The sequence below is a fragment of the Oncorhynchus masou genome, chromosome 15, assembly GCF_036934945.1.
Source record: "Oncorhynchus masou masou isolate Uvic2021 chromosome 15, UVic_Omas_1.1, whole genome shotgun sequence".
Classification (NCBI taxonomy): Eukaryota; Metazoa; Chordata; class Actinopteri; order Salmoniformes; family Salmonidae; genus Oncorhynchus; species Oncorhynchus masou.
The window spans coordinates 20,774,847-20,795,054 of NC_088226.1; the positions used below are offsets into that span (position 1 = coordinate 20,774,847).

General features: G+C 42.5%; 1 protein-coding gene across 1 annotated transcript in view; it reads left to right on the forward strand.

Annotated features, from left to right (window-relative positions):
- The window catches only part of fam171a2a (family with sequence similarity 171 member A2a), a 70,604-nt gene that overhangs the window by 18,167 nt on the left and 32,229 nt on the right, over positions 1–20,208 (forward strand). Inside the window, exons 2-3 of the mRNA XM_064988617.1 lie at positions 3,542–3,769; positions 16,873–16,965. Of these exons, the coding sequence (XP_064844689.1) occupies positions 3,542–3,769; positions 16,873–16,965 (321 nt within the window). The remainder of the gene's footprint in view (positions 1–3,541; positions 3,770–16,872; positions 16,966–20,208) is intronic.

A 20,208-nucleotide genomic window follows, 5' to 3' on the forward strand; every position in this document is an offset into this window, starting at 1 on the left:
TGCGGAGCTGGCCGTTTACAATGAGCACCTTTTCATCCAAGCTACTCAATACTGCCCCTGCAGCCATATGAAGTTAAGAATGTGCCACAAGCTCACTTCAGAGCTAGCTTGAAATGTTGTGGATGGAGCCATCCAATCAGTAACTTTGAGGTGTACCAAACTGTTGGTACGTTGTCAAGGAGTGCGGTAACGTGTGTTGCAAAGCAGAGGATCACTGGTTCAAGCCCAGTATGGGGCAATTGGACAGTGGAGGAAGCTAAGTACACTGATCCCTGCAAGCAACGTTTCATCTAAGACACCGCTTTTACACTCTTAAATAATACAACCAACCCATATTACAACAATTCACAACCATATGCAAACAATTTATTTCTTGTTCGTACATGCATTAAATGAGCTTGCATAGCTGGCTAGCTAGTAACGTTTGCATATCAAACATGAATGTTGATACAAATATAAAGATACAGTAACTATCATAGTGTCGTTCATAGTATAATAGCGACAGAGCTTGCTTGGTAGCAAACTAAACTAAATTATTTCTGCATGCCAGGTCGCAATTGTAAATGAGAACTTGTTCTCAACTTGCCTACCTGGTTAAATAAAGGTGAAATAAAATAAATAAATAAATGCTCCTTTGCTACATCAGCTAGTTAGCTGAATGCTGACGTTAGGGGACATCAGCTGAACCATAGCTCGATAGCGCTTAGGCCTACATTACCACTTCAGCGTATTACATGAAAGGCTTACCCATTTTGAATGTTATATTGTGTTTGTGCATCTCTGAGTTATGTTCTATTGATTCTCTGGGTAATTTCATGTTTTCATGTGTATCTGAAATATTGGCATTCAAGCAGGCAAACTTCACGCCAGTATGACATAGCACTGATTAAGTCGCTCTCACTACGCTGGAAGTTAATAGGAATACGATTTTTAGATTGCGAAAACGTCTTTCATACATGTCATATTTCAATACTGGCTGATATCATAACTCGGGAGGATGTCTTCTCTCGAATAAGCCATTGATCATATTTTTGCGATATTCCTATCTCGAGAAATGTGTAATTTAATGGAGGGTCTAGCACATTTTTCCTACTTGTCTGCCTCTTTAGTCCAGGGTGCATTGCATGGTGCCGTTGCCAGAGATATTATAGAAATGAGATAGGAATCCAATGAATGAAGGATCGTTTAACGCCCGACTGGTCGACCAATCGCGTTCATGCTGTGTCACGCGGTTGCTAAACTAATCTCGAAAGTACGAAATTGAATGATTCCAAAGCTATACGATATTACAGAAAGCAAGTTAATTATCTGACATCTCAGAAAAGAGGTTGACGAAATTCATGCACATGTTGGGTTTTTGAGCTAGCGCTCAATAGACTCCCATTTATACCTTGAAGGAGAGCGCTCCTTGTCCCAGAATCATCCAGAATGCAACGCGTGACCATTGGCGTATCATTTTCAACGTTTCCGATCTCCTCAAAAGTTTTTCTACGGTGGCGAATGTTAAGACTCCACTTTCAGAGACACGTTGATCTGCAGGTTGAACATGGTGATATTGTAGAGTCCTAATTTGATAGCTGCAAAATTACCTAAACAAACTGCGCTAATTAGCTACTTTACATTCTGAATTTGTCTTTGGTATTGTGTGTAGTTACATTTGCTAGCGGGTACGAACAAGAAATAAACCCTTTAATTGTTTGCATATGGTTGTGAATTGTTGCAATATTCAAGAGTCCAATATTTGCAAATATATAATATATGTCTATTAATTTCAGTTGTTTCAAAAAACATTGCTGTGCTATTGCAATTTACATAGCACTAGTGTTGGGCTCAACGAGATAGTCCTGTTTATATTGCCCTGCTTGGAGAGGAGCGAGTGTCGTACACAACCTCAGGACGTAGTGGTCAAGACGTGACAAGTTTGCAAGTTTACATTACAGTAATAAGTCCATTCTCATGATTTTATTTGATACTTCTCGAGAATTTCCTTCACCTTTCAACAATGTAAAAAGAACCAAAGAGATATGTACCAGAGAGTGTGGTTGGAAAGATAGGGGGGGGGGGTTACTGTAAACCTGTTCAGTGTCAGGTTTAATTAGACATTTAATTTGCATCTCCTTGTATTTCCTGCCATGATTTCAGCCTTTTGGCTCTTGGCTCTGTATCCTCAAAAATCAAGGAGGCACTCTCAGCAACCTCAGCTTGCTGCATTGGCACAATAATATTCTGCCTAGCACTACAGTATATGGTGGACCACCAACAACCTACTGATGTCACAGAGAAAGTGTTTTTGTAATCTGGGCACATAGAGGAATTGAGTACCCCTATTGAGTACAGGTTCATACAATGTGATTTCCCTCATAGCTTCATGTGGGTTGTTGTGTTTGTTGATTCATGTTGTATGTTAATTATGGAGATGATATCATCTTCTCGGTATGGCACCATGGAATCACTGGGCCTTGTCCTCCATGCTAGATGGAGCTGGCAAGCGACCCATTTTCCCAACATTTTTATCTGGGGACACCTCATAGCAGCCTGCATCAATTGAGCCATTGACCCATTTAGAATTGAAAGAGTTTTCTGAAGGACACTGGAAAATGTGAACTGGGCCAATCAATGGTCCTGTGAATTGGCTAGCCATACACACTTTTTAACTTGTTTTATTTCACATTTATTAAACCAGATAGGCCAGTTGAGAACAAGTTCTCATTTACAACTGCGACCTGGCCAAGATAAAGCAAAGCAGTGCGACAAAAACAACACACAGACACACACACACAATTCTGCAAAGTGCATAGTGTTATCCCCTACAGAGTCTGTATCACGGTATGTTGAGAGAGAGTAACACAACCAATAAAAGCAACTGTTAACTTCCTGTCAAAAGACCTTGGACTGTGTGTGATCTCATGATCACGAGAGAGGATGTTTTCCATGGAATATATTCTTGAACTGAATAACTAGAATTGTTCTGAACAGCTTATGAGGAGTATGCCTGTATGATCCAGGTCATCACCATGGGTACTAGAAAGCACATGGTCATAGCAGTGGAATCAGCCAGCAGTTCTGCCCCTCCAGACAGTTTGGCTGTGGTTTGGAGGATCAATCGAATCTGATGGCAGAAGTCCCAGCATGTCCTCATAGGGTCGGGCACTGTACCTCTAAAATCCATTAAATGCTTTTTGATCTCATGGTAAACAACGATGAGTCATCATGCCTTGTCAGCTGGGAACTAGAACACCTGAACAGAGACAAGCTTGCCCAGTCACCTACTTTGTGTAGGGTAAGATGACACTTGAATTTTTTATATAAGAGCAACACATTTCCTATCGTTAGCTGCAAGGGAAATTAGAAATTACAACCCAGCTATATGTGAAAAAGCAGAACAATCTGTATGTTCTCAGATTGTACGATGGCCTACAAGTGTAGCCTCCAACTTTTAATCAAAACCAAACAATACTTTTGTGCGTTCACTGCAAATGATCCTGTTGATTTCTGATTTAGTTTGAATAATTGAATCATTCTATTTCCTGTCTCTCCACAGAGGTGCTCATCAGAGTCCAGGTGTTTGACAACAGTGACCTTTCACCTCTGGCAGAGGCTGCAGTGGAGGTTTATGGGAACCAGTCTAACTTGGCATCTAGCAAGGCTGCCAAAGATGGCGTCGTCATGGTCACCTTCCTGTACCGCCCTGGCACCTGGGTCATTGTCACGGCAACAAAACAGGGCTTTGTCACTAACTCCGCCCCCTGGCATGCCAGCCGCATCCCCTGTGAGTATTTAGTTTCATCCCTCACATATCACTCTTTCACCTCAGGAACGAAAAGAATGTTGTGTTGTTGTGGTTTACCACCATTCCATCAAAGTCTTATTCATGCTACTTTGTGCGATCACGTTATGAGAACTTACTCCTCACAAAGCTATGTTTTAAATACTGATTTTTAAACTATGCAAGTAATTGAAGAATTACCAGAATCCTTTGGGACGTTTGATGGAATCCAACAAGCCGTCTCTGCCAATCTATTCTCTGTGGGGTGGGGACAGTCCTACCCAGTTGTTGTTGTTTAACCTCAAATCCCCACCCCATTTCCACTCCATTGCCTTCTCCTCTCTGGGTCCACTGCCAGGGTGTTATCCATGTAACACAGTCTGCAGTATCTCTGTGTCCACCCGCCCACCCCATCTCACCCAGTTGTTGCTGTAGTTATATCCCACCCTCGGAGCTGCAAATTCAGCGGTAAGGGAAAGAGCTGTCCTGTCGGCACTAGCGGCTGGAAGCCACTTAGCTGTTAGTGCTGGTTTACTTTTAGCATTAGAGCCAAAAAGTGACAGGAGCTCGGGCCTGTATGAACTGTATGTTGTCTTCCACCATCCACCCTTAAGAGTTAAGCAACCCCATGGTTGCATCATTGGCCCTGGTCAAAAGTAGTACACTACATAGGGAATTGGGTGCCATTTGGGATGCAGACAATGGCTTTGGTGTTTTTAGAGCATATCCTCTCAGACATGGCACTGGTTCTTGAGGGTAGAATTGCATGGATGCCGTCATGCCATGGATAGGGCTGTGACATTTTTTTTTAATAACCGTGTAATCGACAATTATGGATGAAGACCGGTCATGAAAAGAAAATAACCGTCATAACTGTTTTAATATATTTTTTAAATCAATTTCATATTCAAGTCGACATATTTTACACAAAAGCCGCAAAGTAAAAGTAATCCTGATTTTACAAATAACAGCCAATATAAGGATAAATGAGAGGAAGAAAACTAGCCAGTTTTAGAATTTGATGTTGTGGAACAAACAGCTAACTGAAGATGGGATGGCCAGGCAATCGAAAAGAGGACTTGCGGTAGGGTTGGGCGGTATCCAGGTTTTCATACCGTCATAGGTTTCTGTACCATACAGGGGTATACGGTATTACCAGAAGTGCACACAAGGGCCGCTATTTACATTTATTTTTTTATGATATTTTTTGGACGCACAAAACAATTTAGGCAACAGGGCTCTTGATCCAGGAGGGGATTTAATGTCTCTGCTGTAACCAAGAAGCTTGATTTTGACCTCTAGCCACTTAGCTAACAAATGAGAAAAAACAAATGTAAAGATGGACCCCTGAGCTGGATATAATTTATTTTACACTTTAGATTTGTTATAGTTATACCTAACTTATAATCAGTGGTTAATTTGACCCGGACCCTGCCGGGACAGATTTGACTTAGTTTGTTCAGGCACCTATTTGCACAGATCCGGTACCTCTCACGGCATTGTTTCACAGTTTGCACTACAAACAGTCTAATAAAAGTGATCAGAGTTAAGTCAAGCTGCCTCCTCGATATTTCTACCGCCCACTCAGAAAAACCATCCTGTCAAAGCGCAGCGATCCTTCACTGATTACAGACCTGCTCTCTCATTTCTACATAGAGGTTATGGGGAAGGTTGGTGGGGTAAGTAGCTGATCTTGACACAAGTCTTGGTAGTGGTGATCAGCTAATGAAGAGGTCCCTATGTAATCTTGTCACTTAGCCTAGGTTAGTCATCTTCCTACTGAATTTGAAACGTGGGAAAGCCAAATTAAGAATGGATAAAGAAAGACAATCGAGTTTTATGACATTTGCTCCTGATTGCAATGCCTTAGCTAGCACCGCCGCTAATCCCGCCAGTTCAGCACCACCACAGGCATTTCCGCTAGCTAGTAGGCCTACTGGTGAGTCAGACTCGGTGGGAGAGGGGGACTGGGAGCTGGGGAGGGTTTGGGGGACAGTGAATCCACCTACAAAGTGCTTGGAGCAGGTGCAGTATGGACGGAAGCTCAGTTCAAGAACAAGCAAATGTATAACTCCTGGTGTTTCATGCAAAATTCAAAGCTGGGCTGTACAACATGCAAAAAAGTAGGGAGCTTTGGTCTAGAAAAGACTAGAGGGATTAAATTAGCAAAAGAGTAGGTGGAATGTACAGTAACATACCTGAACCAATGTGCGTTTGGTGGCAGCAAGCATTGTAGACAAGGCTAAAGAGGGTGCCCAGGTTATAGTTAACATTCAAAATTGAAAAATAGACACTACAGCCAGAGTCGTCCAAACAGCCTTACAAGGAGACTAAACGTCATGGCTTTGAGAAATAATGTACTGTCAGGAGTTAAGAACCAGTGTATCTTTAATTATATGTAAAACATGTATCTTTCATCAAAGTTTATGATGAGTATTACTGTTATCTGGCGTAGCTCTCTGTAATTACTCCAGATATTTTGGAGGCATTTCTGAACATGGCGTCAATGTAAACCGAGATTTGTGGATATAAATATGCATATTATCAAACAAAACATAAATGTATTGTGTAACATGATGTCATATGAGTGTCATCTGATGAAGATTATCAAAGGTTAGTGATTAATTTTATCTCTAATTCTGCTTTTGTGACTATCTTTGGCTGGGAAAAATGGCTGTGTTTTTTTTGGATTTGGTGGCGATCTAACATAAAAATATGTTGTTTTAAAACATTTTTTTTAAATCGGACGCGATGGGCAGATTAACAAGATGTTTATCTTTCAGTTGCTGTATTGGACTTGTTAATGTGTGAACGTTAAATATTTCCAAAAAATATTTTTGAATTTCCCAAGCTGCCTTTTCAGCCGAATGTTGGGGGGGTTCCGCTAGCGGAACCTGTGTCCTAGACAGGTTAACCTCTTGAAACTCCCCATCCCGGATCCGGGATTGTGACTAAGCCTCAGGCTCATTAGCATAACGCAACGTTAACGATTTCTGAAAATCGCAAATAAAATTAAAATAATGCGTTTGCTCTCAAGCTTAGCCTTTTCTTAACAACACTGTCATCTCAGATTTTCAAAATATGCTTTTGAACCATAGAAATTGACTAATTTGTGTAAGAGTATGCAAAGCTAGCATAGCATTTTGTGTAGCATGTAGCACGCAACATTTTCACAAAAGCCAGATAACCAAATAAATAAAATCATTTACCTTTGAAGAGCTTCTGATGTTTTCAATGAGGAGACTCCCAGCCACATACCAAATGCGCAGTGTTTCCTGAAAGCGTCTGTGTGTAGGAGAAATCGTTCCGTTTTCTACATTGCGCCTGGCTACCGAAACGAACCGAAAATGCAGTCACCTACAACGTGAAACTTTTTCCGGATTAACTACATAATATCGATCGAAACATGGCAAACGTTGTTTGGAATCAATCCTCAAGGTGTTTTTTCACATATCTCTTCATTGACATGCAGTTCGTGGAAGCTTGCTTCTCTCTCTGTGCCCCATGGAAAAATACTGGCAGGTGACTTTTGCGCACCAATTTCGGCGCAGGACACCGGGCGGACACGTGGTACATGTGGTCTCTTATGGTCAATCTTCCAACGATCTGCCTACAAATACGTCACAATGCTGCAGACACCTTGGGGAAACGACAGAAAGGGCAGACTCATTCCTCTTGCGTTCACAGCCATATAAGGAGATCATGAAAGACAGAGCCTCAAAAATCCTTGTCATTTCCTGGATGCCAAGTCATCTTGGTTTTGCCTGAAGCTCACGTTAAAGGGCACGCACAGAGAAGATATTTGTATTTCTGGACACGTCAGAGTGTTTTCTTTCGAACAGTAGCAATTATATGCATAGTCGAGCATCTTTTTGTGACATAATATCTTGTTTAAAACGGGAACGTTTTTCTTCCAAAAATGAAATAGCGCCACCATAAGTGTAAGAGGTTAAACGGACTTGACATGGGGAGAGTCATTGTGGGAGATTTTGAAAACTAAAGTAGAAATACATTTTTCCTTTACAAACTAGGCCATTCCGAGACATTTAAATGTTTCCCCTTAAACCACTTGAGTGTTGCTTTAGTAGTATGGCTAGTGTCATTGCCTGCTGGAAGGCGAACCTCTGTCCCAGTCTCAAATCTCTGGAAGACCTGAAGCCTTAGCTGTGTGCTTAGGGTCGTTGTCCTGTTGGAAGTTGAACCTTCACTCCAGTCTGAGGTGCTGAGCACTCTGGAGCAGGTGTACCTCAATAATTTCCCTGTATTTAAGCGCCATCCGTCCTTCCTTCAATTCTGACTAGTTTCCCAGTCCCTGCCATTGAAAAACATCCCCACAGCATGATGCTTCACTGTGAGGATGGTCACTCGGGGTGATGAAAGGTGTTGGGTTTGCGCCAGACATAGCGTTTTCCTTGATGGCCAAAAAGCTAAATTTTAGTCTCATCTGAGTCTCCCACATGCCTTTTTGCGAACACCAAATGTGTTTGCTCATTTTTTTTCTTTAAGCAATGGCTTTTATCTGGCTACTCTTCCGTAAAGCCCAGGTCTGTGGAGTGTACGGCTTAAAGTTGTCCTATGGACAGATGCTCCAATCTCCGCTGTGGAGCTTTGCAGCTCCTTCAGGGTTATTTTTGGTGTCTTTGTTGCCTCTCTGGTGAATGCCCTACTTGCCTGGACCGTGAGTTTTGGTGGACGGCCCTCTCTTGGCCGGTTTGTTGTGGTGCCATATTCTTTCAAAAAATAATTATAGTGGATTTAATGGTGCTCTGTGGGATGTTCAAAGTTTGGGATATTTTTTTATAACCCAACCCTGATCTATACTTCTCCACAACTTTTTCTTTTTCACAACTTTTTCCCTGACCTGTTTGGAGAGCTCCTTGGCATTCATGGTGCCGCTTGCTTGGTGGTACCCCTTGCTTAGTGGTGTTGCAGACTCTGGGGCCTTTCAGAACAGGTGTATATATACTGAGATCATGTGACACTTAGATTGCACACAGGTGGACTATATCTAACTAATTATGTGACTTCTGAAGTTAGTAATTGGTTGCACTAGATCTTATTTAGGGGCTTCATAGCAAAGGGGTGAATATGTATGCATGCACCACTTTTCTGTTTTTTTATTTTTATTTTATTTTTTGAAACAAGTTTTTTTTTTTTTTGTCATTTCACCAATTTGGACTGTTTGTGTATGTAGATGACATGAAATCCAAATAAAAATCCATGTAAATTACAGGTAGTAACAATAACAAACTCCAAGGGGGATGAATACTTTTACATTTACATTTAAGTCATTTAGCAGACGCTCTTATCCAGAGCGACTTACAAATTGGTGAATTCACCTTCTGACATCCAGTGGAACAGCCACTTACAATGGTGCATCTAAATCATTTAAGGGGGGGGGGGTGAGAAGGATTACTTATCCTATCCCTATCCTAGGTATTCCTTGAAGAGGTGGGGTTTCAGGTGTCTCCGCGTTCATCCACCTCCGGCCAGAGCAGCGAACAGTTTTGACTGGGCTGAGCGGGAACTGTACTTCCTCAGTGGTAGGGAGGCGAGCAGGCCAGAGGTGGATGAACGCAGTGCCCTTGTTTGGGTGTAGGGCCTGATCAGAGCCTGGAGGTACTGCGGTGCCGTTCCCCTCACAGCTCCGTAGGCAAGCACCATGGTCTTGTAGCGGATGCGAGCTTCAACTGGAAGCCAGTGGAGAGAGCGGAGGAGCGGGGTGACGTGAGAGAACTTGGGAAGGTTGAACACCAGACGGGCTGTGGCGTTCTGGATGAGTTGTAGGGGTTTAATGGCACAGGCAGGGAGCCCAGCCAACAGCAAGTTGCAGTAATCCAGACGGGAGATGACAAGTGCCTGGATTAGGACCTGCGCCGCTTCCTGTGTGAGGCAGGGTCGTACTCTGCGGATGTTGTAGAGCATGAACCTACAGGAACGGGCCACCGCCATGATGTTGGTTGAGAACGACAGGGTGTTGTCCAGGATCACGCCAAGGTTCTTAGCGCTCTGGGAGGAGGACACAATGGAGTTGTCAACCGTGATGGCGAGATCATGGAACGGGCAGTCCTTCCCCGGGAGGAAGAGCAGCTCCGTCTTGCCGAGGTTCAGCTTGAGGTGGTGATCCGTCATCCACACTGATATGTCTGCCAGACATGCAGAGATGCGATTCGCCACCTGGTCATCAGAAGGGGGAAAGGAGAAGATTAATTGTGTGTCGTCTGCATAGCAATGATAGGAGAGACCATGTGAGGTTATGACAGAGCCAAGTGACTTGGTGTGTTTCTCACTTTTGCAAGGCACTGTATACTCGAGTATGTGGGGTGTGACATCTAAAATGCTTTAAATTAATCAGCAACTTGGAGAGCTCTGTCCATTTCACCACCATAGATAGTAGTCTACTTGGCTCTTTAGTCTGCCTGCTTCAGATGGGATGGAGCATTACTGTAGCTCTTTCCTCCATTATACCAACTGCAGCATACCTTATTTTTTTTACCTGCGCTCTCTGATACTTTAGTCTGCATTCAATGGCATATGGTCATAATGATTTAATGAGAAACAATGTTCATCCAAGTGGTAAACCTCTTGTCTTTTTAGTTTTGTTTTTGTTTTTTCTTTTTGTGTTTCTCATTTTCACAAACCCTTTTAATTGCTCTTTCATTTCATGCCTGCATTTGTCCCTAGCCATTGTTGTCTCTGTCAACAAGTTCTCTCTAAAGAGCGCACACACACTGTCAGCAGACCTTAACATGGTCTATTTCTGTATACCCATAATTCCAAACTTCATTGTCCTCAAGTTATCCCCCTGGGCCCTGCCTATGAACCCAATTAAGTTTCCATGGATTCTGGAATCATTCTGAAGTGAACTGGATTGATTAAATTAACTTCACTTGGAATATATTTCATAATATATATGTTCTCTATAGGTCTATACTATAATCCTATTCTATTTAATTACAGTATATCCATATAAATTCCTGAGCCATTTTAACAAGGAATTATATGGAAATTCGAGAGGGCTGCAGAGTGCTGACAACAGAACAGAATCATGTCTTTGATGATTGTGATAATGAGAATCCGCTCAGTCTGTTTGCACTTCACAAACTTTATAGACACTTAAGCATTTATGACATTGCAGAAATCTGAAGGGGGTTGCTAGCCTGGTCCCAGATCTGTTTATATAGTCAAATCATACGGTCGTTTATCATAGGGTAGGATTTGGCAAGACCGCACAAACATACAGTGCCTTGCGAAAGTATTCGGCCCCCTTGAACTTTGCGACCTTTTGTCACATTTCAGGCTTCAAACATAAAGATATAAAACAGTATTTTTTTGTGAAGAATCAACAACAAGTGGGACACAATCATGAAGTGGAACGACATTTATTGGATATTTCAAACTTTTTTAACAAATCAAAAACTGAAAAATTGGGTGTGCAAAATTATTCAGCCCCTTTACTTTCAGTGCAGCAAACTCTCTCCAGAAGTTCAGTGAGGATCTCTGAATGATCCAATGTTGACCTAAATGACTAATGATGATAAATACAATCCACCTGTGTGTAATCAAGTCTCCGTATAAATGCACCTGCACTGTGATAGTCTCAGAGGTCCGTTAAAAGCGCAGAGAGCATCATGAAGAACAAGGAACACACCAGGCAGGTCCGAGATACTGTTGTGAAGAAGTTTAAAGCCGGATTTGGATACAAAAAGATTTCCCAAGCTTTAAACATCCCAAGGAGCACTGTGCAAGCGATAATATTGAAATGGAAGGAGTATCAGACCACTGCAAATCTACCAAGACCTGGCCGTCCCTCTAAACTTTCAGCTCATACAAGGAGAAGACTGATCAGAGATGCAGTGATCTACAGCTGAGGTGGGAGACTCTGTCCATAGGACAACAATCAGTCATATATTGCACAAATCTGGCCTTTATGGAAGAGTGGCAAGAAGAAAGACATTTCTTAAAGATATCCATAAAAAGTGTTGTTTAAAGTTTGCCACAAGCCACCTGGGAGACACGCCAAACATGTGGAAGAAGGTGCTCTGGTCAGATGAAACCAAAATTGAACTTTTTGGCAACAAGCACATCACCCTGAACACACCACACCCACTGTCAAACATAGTGGTGGCAGCATCATGGATTGGGCCTGCTTTTCTTCAGCAGGGACAGGAAAGATGGTTAAAATTGATGGGATGATGGATGGAGCCAAATACAGGACCATTCTGGAAGAAAACCTGATGGAGTCTGCAAAAGACCTGAGACTGGGACGGAGATTTGTCTTCTAACAAGACAATGATCCAAAACATAAAGCAAAATCTACAATGGAATAGTTCAAAAATAAACATATCCAGGTGTTAGAATGGCCAAGTCAAAGTCCAGACCTGAATCCAATCGAGAATCTGTGGAAAGAACTGAAAACTGCTGTTCACAAATGCTCTCCATCCAACCTCACTGAGCTCGAGCTGTTTTGCAAGGAGGAATGGGAAAGAATTCAGTCTCTCGATGTGCAAAACTGATAGACATACCCCAAGCGACTTACAGCTGTAATTGCAGCAAAAGGTGGCGCTACAAAGTATTAACTTAAGGGGGCTGAATAATTTTGCACGCCCAATTTTTCAGTTTTTGATTTGTTAAAAAAGTTTGAAATATCCAATAAATTTCGTTCCACTTCATGATTGTGTCCCACTTGTTGTTGATTCTTCACAAAAAAATACAGTTTTGTATCTTTATGTTTGAAGCCTGAAATATGGCAAAAGGTCGCAAAGTTCAAGGGGGCGAATACTTTCGCAAGGCACTGTATCTGAGACGAGGCTGGAGATATACACCATTGTGTCCCTATCACAATAACTACCATATATTAAAGAATAACTATGGGTAACTGTTAATGTACTATAACCATGACTCAACAATCTGAGAGAGGGTCAGCCATGCATCCTTTGTCCCTTATGCTTTCAAACCCAAAATGCCTTCCCCCTTAAAGAGATGTCTCTTCAACAGTCTCCGTCAGTAGTGTTCTGTTTATCACTGACTTTGTTCGCCCCTCTATTCTTCTCTCGTATTTTATTATCGTTGGTCTAAGAGAGACCAAATGTTTGTTTTTTTTACTGCAGTGTTCTACAGCCCGACTAGGCTATCCCCTCCAGCCCTTCTATAATCTGTGGTTGTCATGTAAGTCCCAGGGATGGATGACTCACTGCCATCGCTCAAATTTTGCCTTGTGCAGCGAGACGAGGTGTCTCTTGCTCACAGCTCTTGATTGACTCAGCTGAAGTCAGAGGACCGAACCCGAACTGAACACAACCTGGAAGGATGGATGATAAAACTGGTGTCTTGGAGGCATTTTAGCGTTGCTTTCTTGTTATGTTGACTCTCTTTCCCCTAATGTGGATTCTCTCTCTCACTTTTCCCATCTCCATCTGTCTTTCCTCCCCATCCCCCTTCCCCCTGTGTCAAATTCACACAAAAAAATGTCTCCCTCTGTTGCACAGTCTTTTCTGGCTCTTGTCTCTCCCCCCATCTGTGCCTCAGGCCCAGTGCTGTATATGCTCTGGTCTGACAAGCAGTCACCTTCCCTTTTCTCTGCTTCCCATGGTGGAGAATATTAAGCACTGTGGGATCTATGTGTGTGTGTGTGTGTGTGTGTGTGTGTGTGTGTGTGTGTGTGTGCGTTTGCGATCTGTGTGTGTGTGTGCATGAGAGAAAGGGACGAATGTCCCAGTTCTCTCAGTTAAAGCAGCGTCTATGAACCTGGGCTGGCGTAACCTGCCAGGCTCACACTAACTGTAGCTCTTAGCTCTTGGAAAGCATCCACCCACACACAGAGCATACTCCATACAGCCTAATAATTCAAGCTGCAGGGAACGGTGTAAACACTGCATGCTGCATCGACTCTCCTTTTCAACCACAGTGACTTCAATACAGACATCTGCACACAAAGCTTTCCCTTTATGGAGTGATCAGCATTTAACATGCAATACACAGTCTATATCTTACCAAGCTGTATATATATTGTGCATCCAGTATAATAAAATATATAATAATAATTTTAATTATTGTCTTTTTAGCAGATTGTATCAAGCAAATGACAACTGTATTGTATGACAATTGACGTATGCAGATGAGTGTGCACTTTTACTGTGAGGATCTGTGCAATGAAAAAAATTCACAAAAAGCTTGATAAATGTCTTGATGTCTCTGCTGCCTTATGCACACAGGCAAATAGCTCAGGGGGTACATCAGTATCAGCAACACCCTGATTATTCTCAATAACAGATTTTAAAGATACATTTGACCTTTATTTAACTAGGCAAGTCAGTTCAGAACAAATTCTTATTTTCAATGACGGCCTCGGAACAGTGGGTTAACTGCCTTGTTGAGGGGCAGAACGACAGATTTTTACCTTGTCAGCTTGGGGATTCGATCTTGCAACCTTTAGGGTTACAAGTCCAACGCCCTAACCACTAGGCTACCTGCTTCCCCAATGGGCATTAACCTGGTTAACCCAGAATGAACACTGAACACTGGTTAATTCATTCATGATTCAGTCTGGTTAAACCAGGCTAGATAGGCACTGGGCACTGCAGCTTACTCCAGCCACCATGCTAATGTGTCCTAGAGAGTAGCCAGCACTTGCTACAACTTCAGAGAGTCCAGACAGCCCAAGGCTACACTGGTCAGTGGGTATAGTCAGATCCCTAGAGACAGATGGGGGATAAAATGTTCTGGAGAAAACAATGCCCAAATACCACACAGTTGAGTTGTCATTTCTGCTGATGCTAAGCCAAGTAAACAATGCCATTCAATAACCGTACTCTACTTCAGTGGTTCCCAAACTGTGGGACGGGAATGGCCCCCAAAAACTCAGTCCTGCTTTCAACTTACTCCTGAAATTTGTGATAGTATAATGCGCAAGGTGCCATTTTGAAATTGGGTAGTGCATCAGCAGTTTTCCTCTTGTCGTGTCAGTTATTACGGTGCGCTATTTGTAACTTAGAAATGTCCAGATCAGCTAAAGTATTTTTAGCAAGGTTTTTTTTTAGCCGATTTGATTTTTTTTCTAATGTTTGAGTCGCTCAAATATCACATGAACACATAAGATATGGGGAAATGTGTAGAATTGTAGAAAATGAGCCATAAAACTGCAAATGTTTTCTCTGCACCCCATGAAAAAGTTTATCGAATTGCAGGAAATTAGCTTTAACACTAGAACTGCTAGGCCTTTCAGCTAATGAGCAGTAATTCTGACTGCAATGTTCTAACAGTGTAATTAATACATTTCAATATATGCTATCGCAAAAATAATAATTCTGTTGTGTTTATGAAGGTCTTGGGTAAGATTATATATATATGTTTAAAATTTATTTCAAATAAAAAATAGGATTTTCATGAGTTTGTTACTGTAGGCTATATGTAAAAACAAAAACAACTAAAAACACCAACATTCAAGTGTTCAATCAATCTGTTACCAGATGTCGCGTTCTAGTTTCTTAGTCATCGAAATGGAGGTAGCGCATGATCTCTCTGTTGCATGTCACGGGATCGCTATCTCCAAAGAAAGGTATCCAATACATTTTTGGGCTGATAATCGTCCCGTAGCATTGTCACCGGCTTGTTCTATCCAAACGGTGCTGTCCATTCCTCACTCCTGTCTCATGGTTTCATTTTGTGGTAGCCCTCTGAGGTGTCATGGTTCATTTCTTCTCCACCATTTAAGTTGTTTTCATTCAGATTTTTGAAAATGTACACACACACTCACTGTGTATTCCAAGTAGGCCAGAATAGACTGTTTGGACTGCTGTTCTTCATTCACAATTGGTGATTACATGATTATGGATCATTTGCTTCCTCTCTCTAATCAACTCACCTATTCTCCCCCATTCTCCCCCACCTATTCTCTCCCCGTGTGACATTATACTCGACACGGCACTTTCAAGTGTCGTGAGAAGGAGCGGAGCAAGCACTACTGTCTGGAGAAGGAGAGGCAATAGTGGAAAACCATTAATAAAATGACATGCCCTCTTAACTGATCATAACTTCAGTTCTGTTTGTGGTATTAAGATTCTAACAACGACAGTGTGTTATGTAGATTTGTTAGGAAAAGGCAAGGACAGAGGGGGACATGACTTAACAAGTGGAAGAGTAATGTTTATTTTTCTTTCATGAGCAGTCCAAATGACAGCTTTTCTAGTGCTAAAATGGCAACAACAAAAAAGCTTCCATCCCATGGAAAAATGTGTAGAATGGCAGGAAATAAGCTTTAAACCTGCAAAATGTTTTCTCCACCAACAAGAGGGGTGTGAACAGTTTGTCATGAATCGTGCTTGTACCCATAGAAATATATATATATACCCAGGTGTGGGATGTTCCCAATGCTGGAAGGGGGGCCTGAGTGAAAACGTTTGAATGGCAGGAGCCATGCTCTCTGTAATACCCCACTTATACCTAATGCTAATACCTGACAACAAACTGAGACAGGTCCTAGGTTTCACCAAATAGTGCTGGTTGTTTAGTCTACACCCTTTCGAGATTTATAATCCAATACATGTAACTCTCTTGACCAGCAAAGCATACACCTGTCACGAGTGTAAAAACAGCACACATCCTTCCACGCCCCCTGAGCACAAACGCGAAAGGATAGAGATGCTTGTCAATGTCAGGAGTGTTTTGAATCTATCCTGAGCGCTTTCCCTCTGGGTGGATTTCAATGCCTCGTCACAACTGTTATTGCTCATTTCCAGTGTCTCCTCCCCTAGTGGACTCGGGTTGCAGACACCCACACACCTCTGTCTGCCTGTCAGGGAGGGAACTCTCAGGTGGGATGCACTAGGATTTCCTCACCACACGTATATAGTATCCTCTGTGGACCGCTGATGAATGAGGTGGCCTGGTTTCTTTATATAACCCCATGCTGGCTGTGTTTTGGTCTTGCTGCAAGGCTGGAAACACTTTGAAGGGAGCAAAATAGGTCATGACTGTCTGTTTGATAAACATTGTTTTGTTATGACTGGGAGTGGGGGGGACAAAACGGCAGCAGTCAACAGAGACAGGTGTCTGTCTGATTGATGACAGATCTGTCATACCTAACTCTCTCTCTCTCTCTCTCTCAGTGTATGCTACAGTCAGCCTCTACCTGCTCCCCCAGCGGCCTGCCACCCTGATCCTGTATGATGATGTAGTCCAGGTGCTGCTAGGATCCCCAGGTGAGTCTCTACATACTATACGTGCCTGGTCCTGTATGTGGTTCTGTATGGCTCAGTTGGTAGAGCGTGACACTTGCAGCACCGGGATTGTAGGTTTGTTTCTTGGGGCCCACCCATTTGTGAAATGTATGTATGCACGCATGACTGAATAGAATAGAAGCGTCTTCTAAATGGCATATACAAAAATATGAAAAATATATACCTGTCTCCACATTATACTTACATTATACTGTCACGTAACTCCTCTTCTTCCAAAGGCAAATCGCCATTACAAAATTGCTGGCTTGTGGCTTTTTAACACGTCTCCATATGGCCTTAGATCAGTAATCACACATTTGTAAATATAAATACTAAACATTTTCACATGGTTGAGGGCCCAAATATATTTTCACAGTGGACTGTTAGGGTTGAAATAGCATAGCATTGGGTTCAGTACACCCTAGCACAGACAGAACAGATACTGCCATCAACCATTGAGGAAATGCTTCCTTTGAAATCAATGACAGCTGCTTCACTGCCTGTGTTGCGCTCACGTTGCGTCACGTCCAACAGCAGCATCCAAGCTCAAGAATCGCCATGGTTAAATTCTCTATGGCTGGCCTCCCGAGTGGCGCAGTGGTCTAAGGCAGTGCATCGCAGTGTTGCGGTGTCACTACAGCCTGGGGTTCGATCCCAAACTGTGTCACAACCGGCCGTGACTTGGAGTCTCATATAGCGGCGCACATTTGGCCTAGCATCATCTGGGTTCGGGGGGGGGGCTTTACTTGGCTCACCACGCTCTAGTGACTGCAGAATGACTTTGGTTGTCATTTGAACGGTGTTTCCTCCGACACATTGGTGCAACTGGCTTCTGGGTTAAGCGAGCAAGTGTTAAGAAGTGTGGTTTGGCGGGTCATGTTTCGAGGGGGATGCATGACTCGACCTTCGCCTACCCAAGCTCATTGGGGAGTTGCAGCGATTAGACAAGATCGTAATCACGAAATTTGGGAGAAATGGGGGGGCATAAAAAGTAAAATGTAAAAAATTTGATGGCTGACGCGTGTGTGTTCATTCTATCATGTGAATTTAAATAATGACGTCACAAGAAGCTACTACTACTAGCTACATTGACTAGCTAGGTTCACAGTGTAAACAAAAACAACTTGTGAAATTAGAGGATCATTTAGAACAACCACAAGCAACAATTTAAAGGTTCATTATGCAGAAAATACTCTGCCATTTCCTGGTTGCTAACATTCAGTTTATGTGACATTGTACCATCTATACTATATATTATTTCAATAATCCAGCTTTTTGAAGCTGGTTTACAAAAACAAATTTAAGAACAGGAGGCACAGAAATCTAGCACTTCTTAGACTTGCTTTCAATGAGACTGACAGATCTATAACTCTTGAGAATTTGGTCAGGTCGCCCAAAAAGTAACATATTGCAGATTTAATGAGTACCTGTGAAAAACTGGACCAAAGCTATTGTACTTGCGCATAATCGTATAGAATAAAGATGCTCTCCCTCTCTGCTCTTCTCCGCTCTCAAAACAACGCTCGGTGTAGCAGGTAAAACCAACACAACCCTTATAGTGGAGCTGAAGAGTAATTGGCAGAACAAATGGAGCGTGCTGTCCTCTGACAACGCGGGCCTCTCTGTATTCAAAGTCAGTTACATCACTAATACATCACTCGGCCGCTACACTACAGCAAAAGAGAAACAGGCTTTTATTGTCTAATCAGCTAATCAAAGCTCTACATTTTGTGCGTGCATGTGCAGATGGTGTGTGTGTGTGTGTGTTGTGTTTATTACCCCACCGGTAAATCAATACAGAAAATGAAGCATCCAAACGAAATCGACCTAGATATACAGCACTCTATCTGCCTCAAGGCATTTCTAGGCAACCCGAACAGGCTGTAAATGTCTTCCAGAATTTACACCTGTTTATGAATTGGCTGGGTGTGAAGTCCATGCATTGTTCATCTCTATTAAATCAATTCAAGAAAGACCTATAGATTCACTGGTCGTTGTTCCATATGATTTTATTAATTGCTTTCACAGCAGCAGCGGCAGCAGTACGTACTACTGTTGTGTTGTTATAGCCCACATTATGGGATGTGATAAACGTGATAGATACTGTCTGTTTAGTGATACCCTCTGGGTGTGAACATCTCATTTAATCATATGTATTTTTAAAACCCCTTTTTACATCAGCAGTTGTCACAAAGTACTTTACAGATACCCAGCCTCAAATCCAAAAGAGCAAGCGATGCAGAGTTAGACGCACAGTGGCTAGGAAAACAATCATGACATGCAGTTGGGGGTGTGTGTGTTCCGGGGAATGTTGGGTAGAAACAATACCCAATCATTTTAGAAAATGTTCCATCTTTCCCTCTGTACTCCTCGTAAATATACAGTACGAGGTGTTAGCAATAGGCAGAGTGTACACCTCCCTGTCTTCTCGCCATCCTTCTTCCTCATTCTCGTCATCTCTGTCAGTTTCTCTGCTTACGCTGCCAGTACGGTGCTGTACGTGGTGCCACAGCCCTCAACGTCCTGTCACCTGTCCAGTCCAATGAGTGAGCCAGAATGATGTAATCCGCTCCAACCAAGGCCCCTTAAGAAAGCTGTACATGCGACATGCTCCCACTTTCTCTGTAGATCATGCTCTCTCTTTCTCTCTCTTCCTTTCTCTCTCGCTTTCTCTATCAGAACCACACAACACACATTCTCTTTACTGTCGATCAACTGAATCTCCATACCTCCTAAATCTCTCTCTCTTCCCCCTCCTCTCTGGACTGTCAAGCCCAGGGCCCCTGATGCAGCGGTTTTCCCTTGTCTCCTTAACGATCCCAGAATCCGGGACTGACGTGACTGTATTTGTGCGCGTGCGTGACAGGATGAGAGGCATTTATTGTGACTGCAGCACATTGATTTTTGGTAGCAATGGCCTCAATGAGAGCCCTGTCTGTCCACTTTATTTATGCCCCAGACAGTTTTCTTTATTCCTTTGCTATTCCCTCTGTCAAAAGGGCCTTTCATGCCATAATTGACTACATATTACTCCACCCCCCCCCCAGTGGGGTTTTAGTAGTGTGTTGATGATTTATGTGGTGAGGAGAGGCATCCTTTACTTGTTCAATTGATTTGGGTCTACCTGAGGTAGTTGTATGTACAACTGTTGTACAAACTTAACCCACCAGACATGTCTTTTCACTGTCCCCAAATTCAGAGAAAAACTCCCTTCCATCTCATATT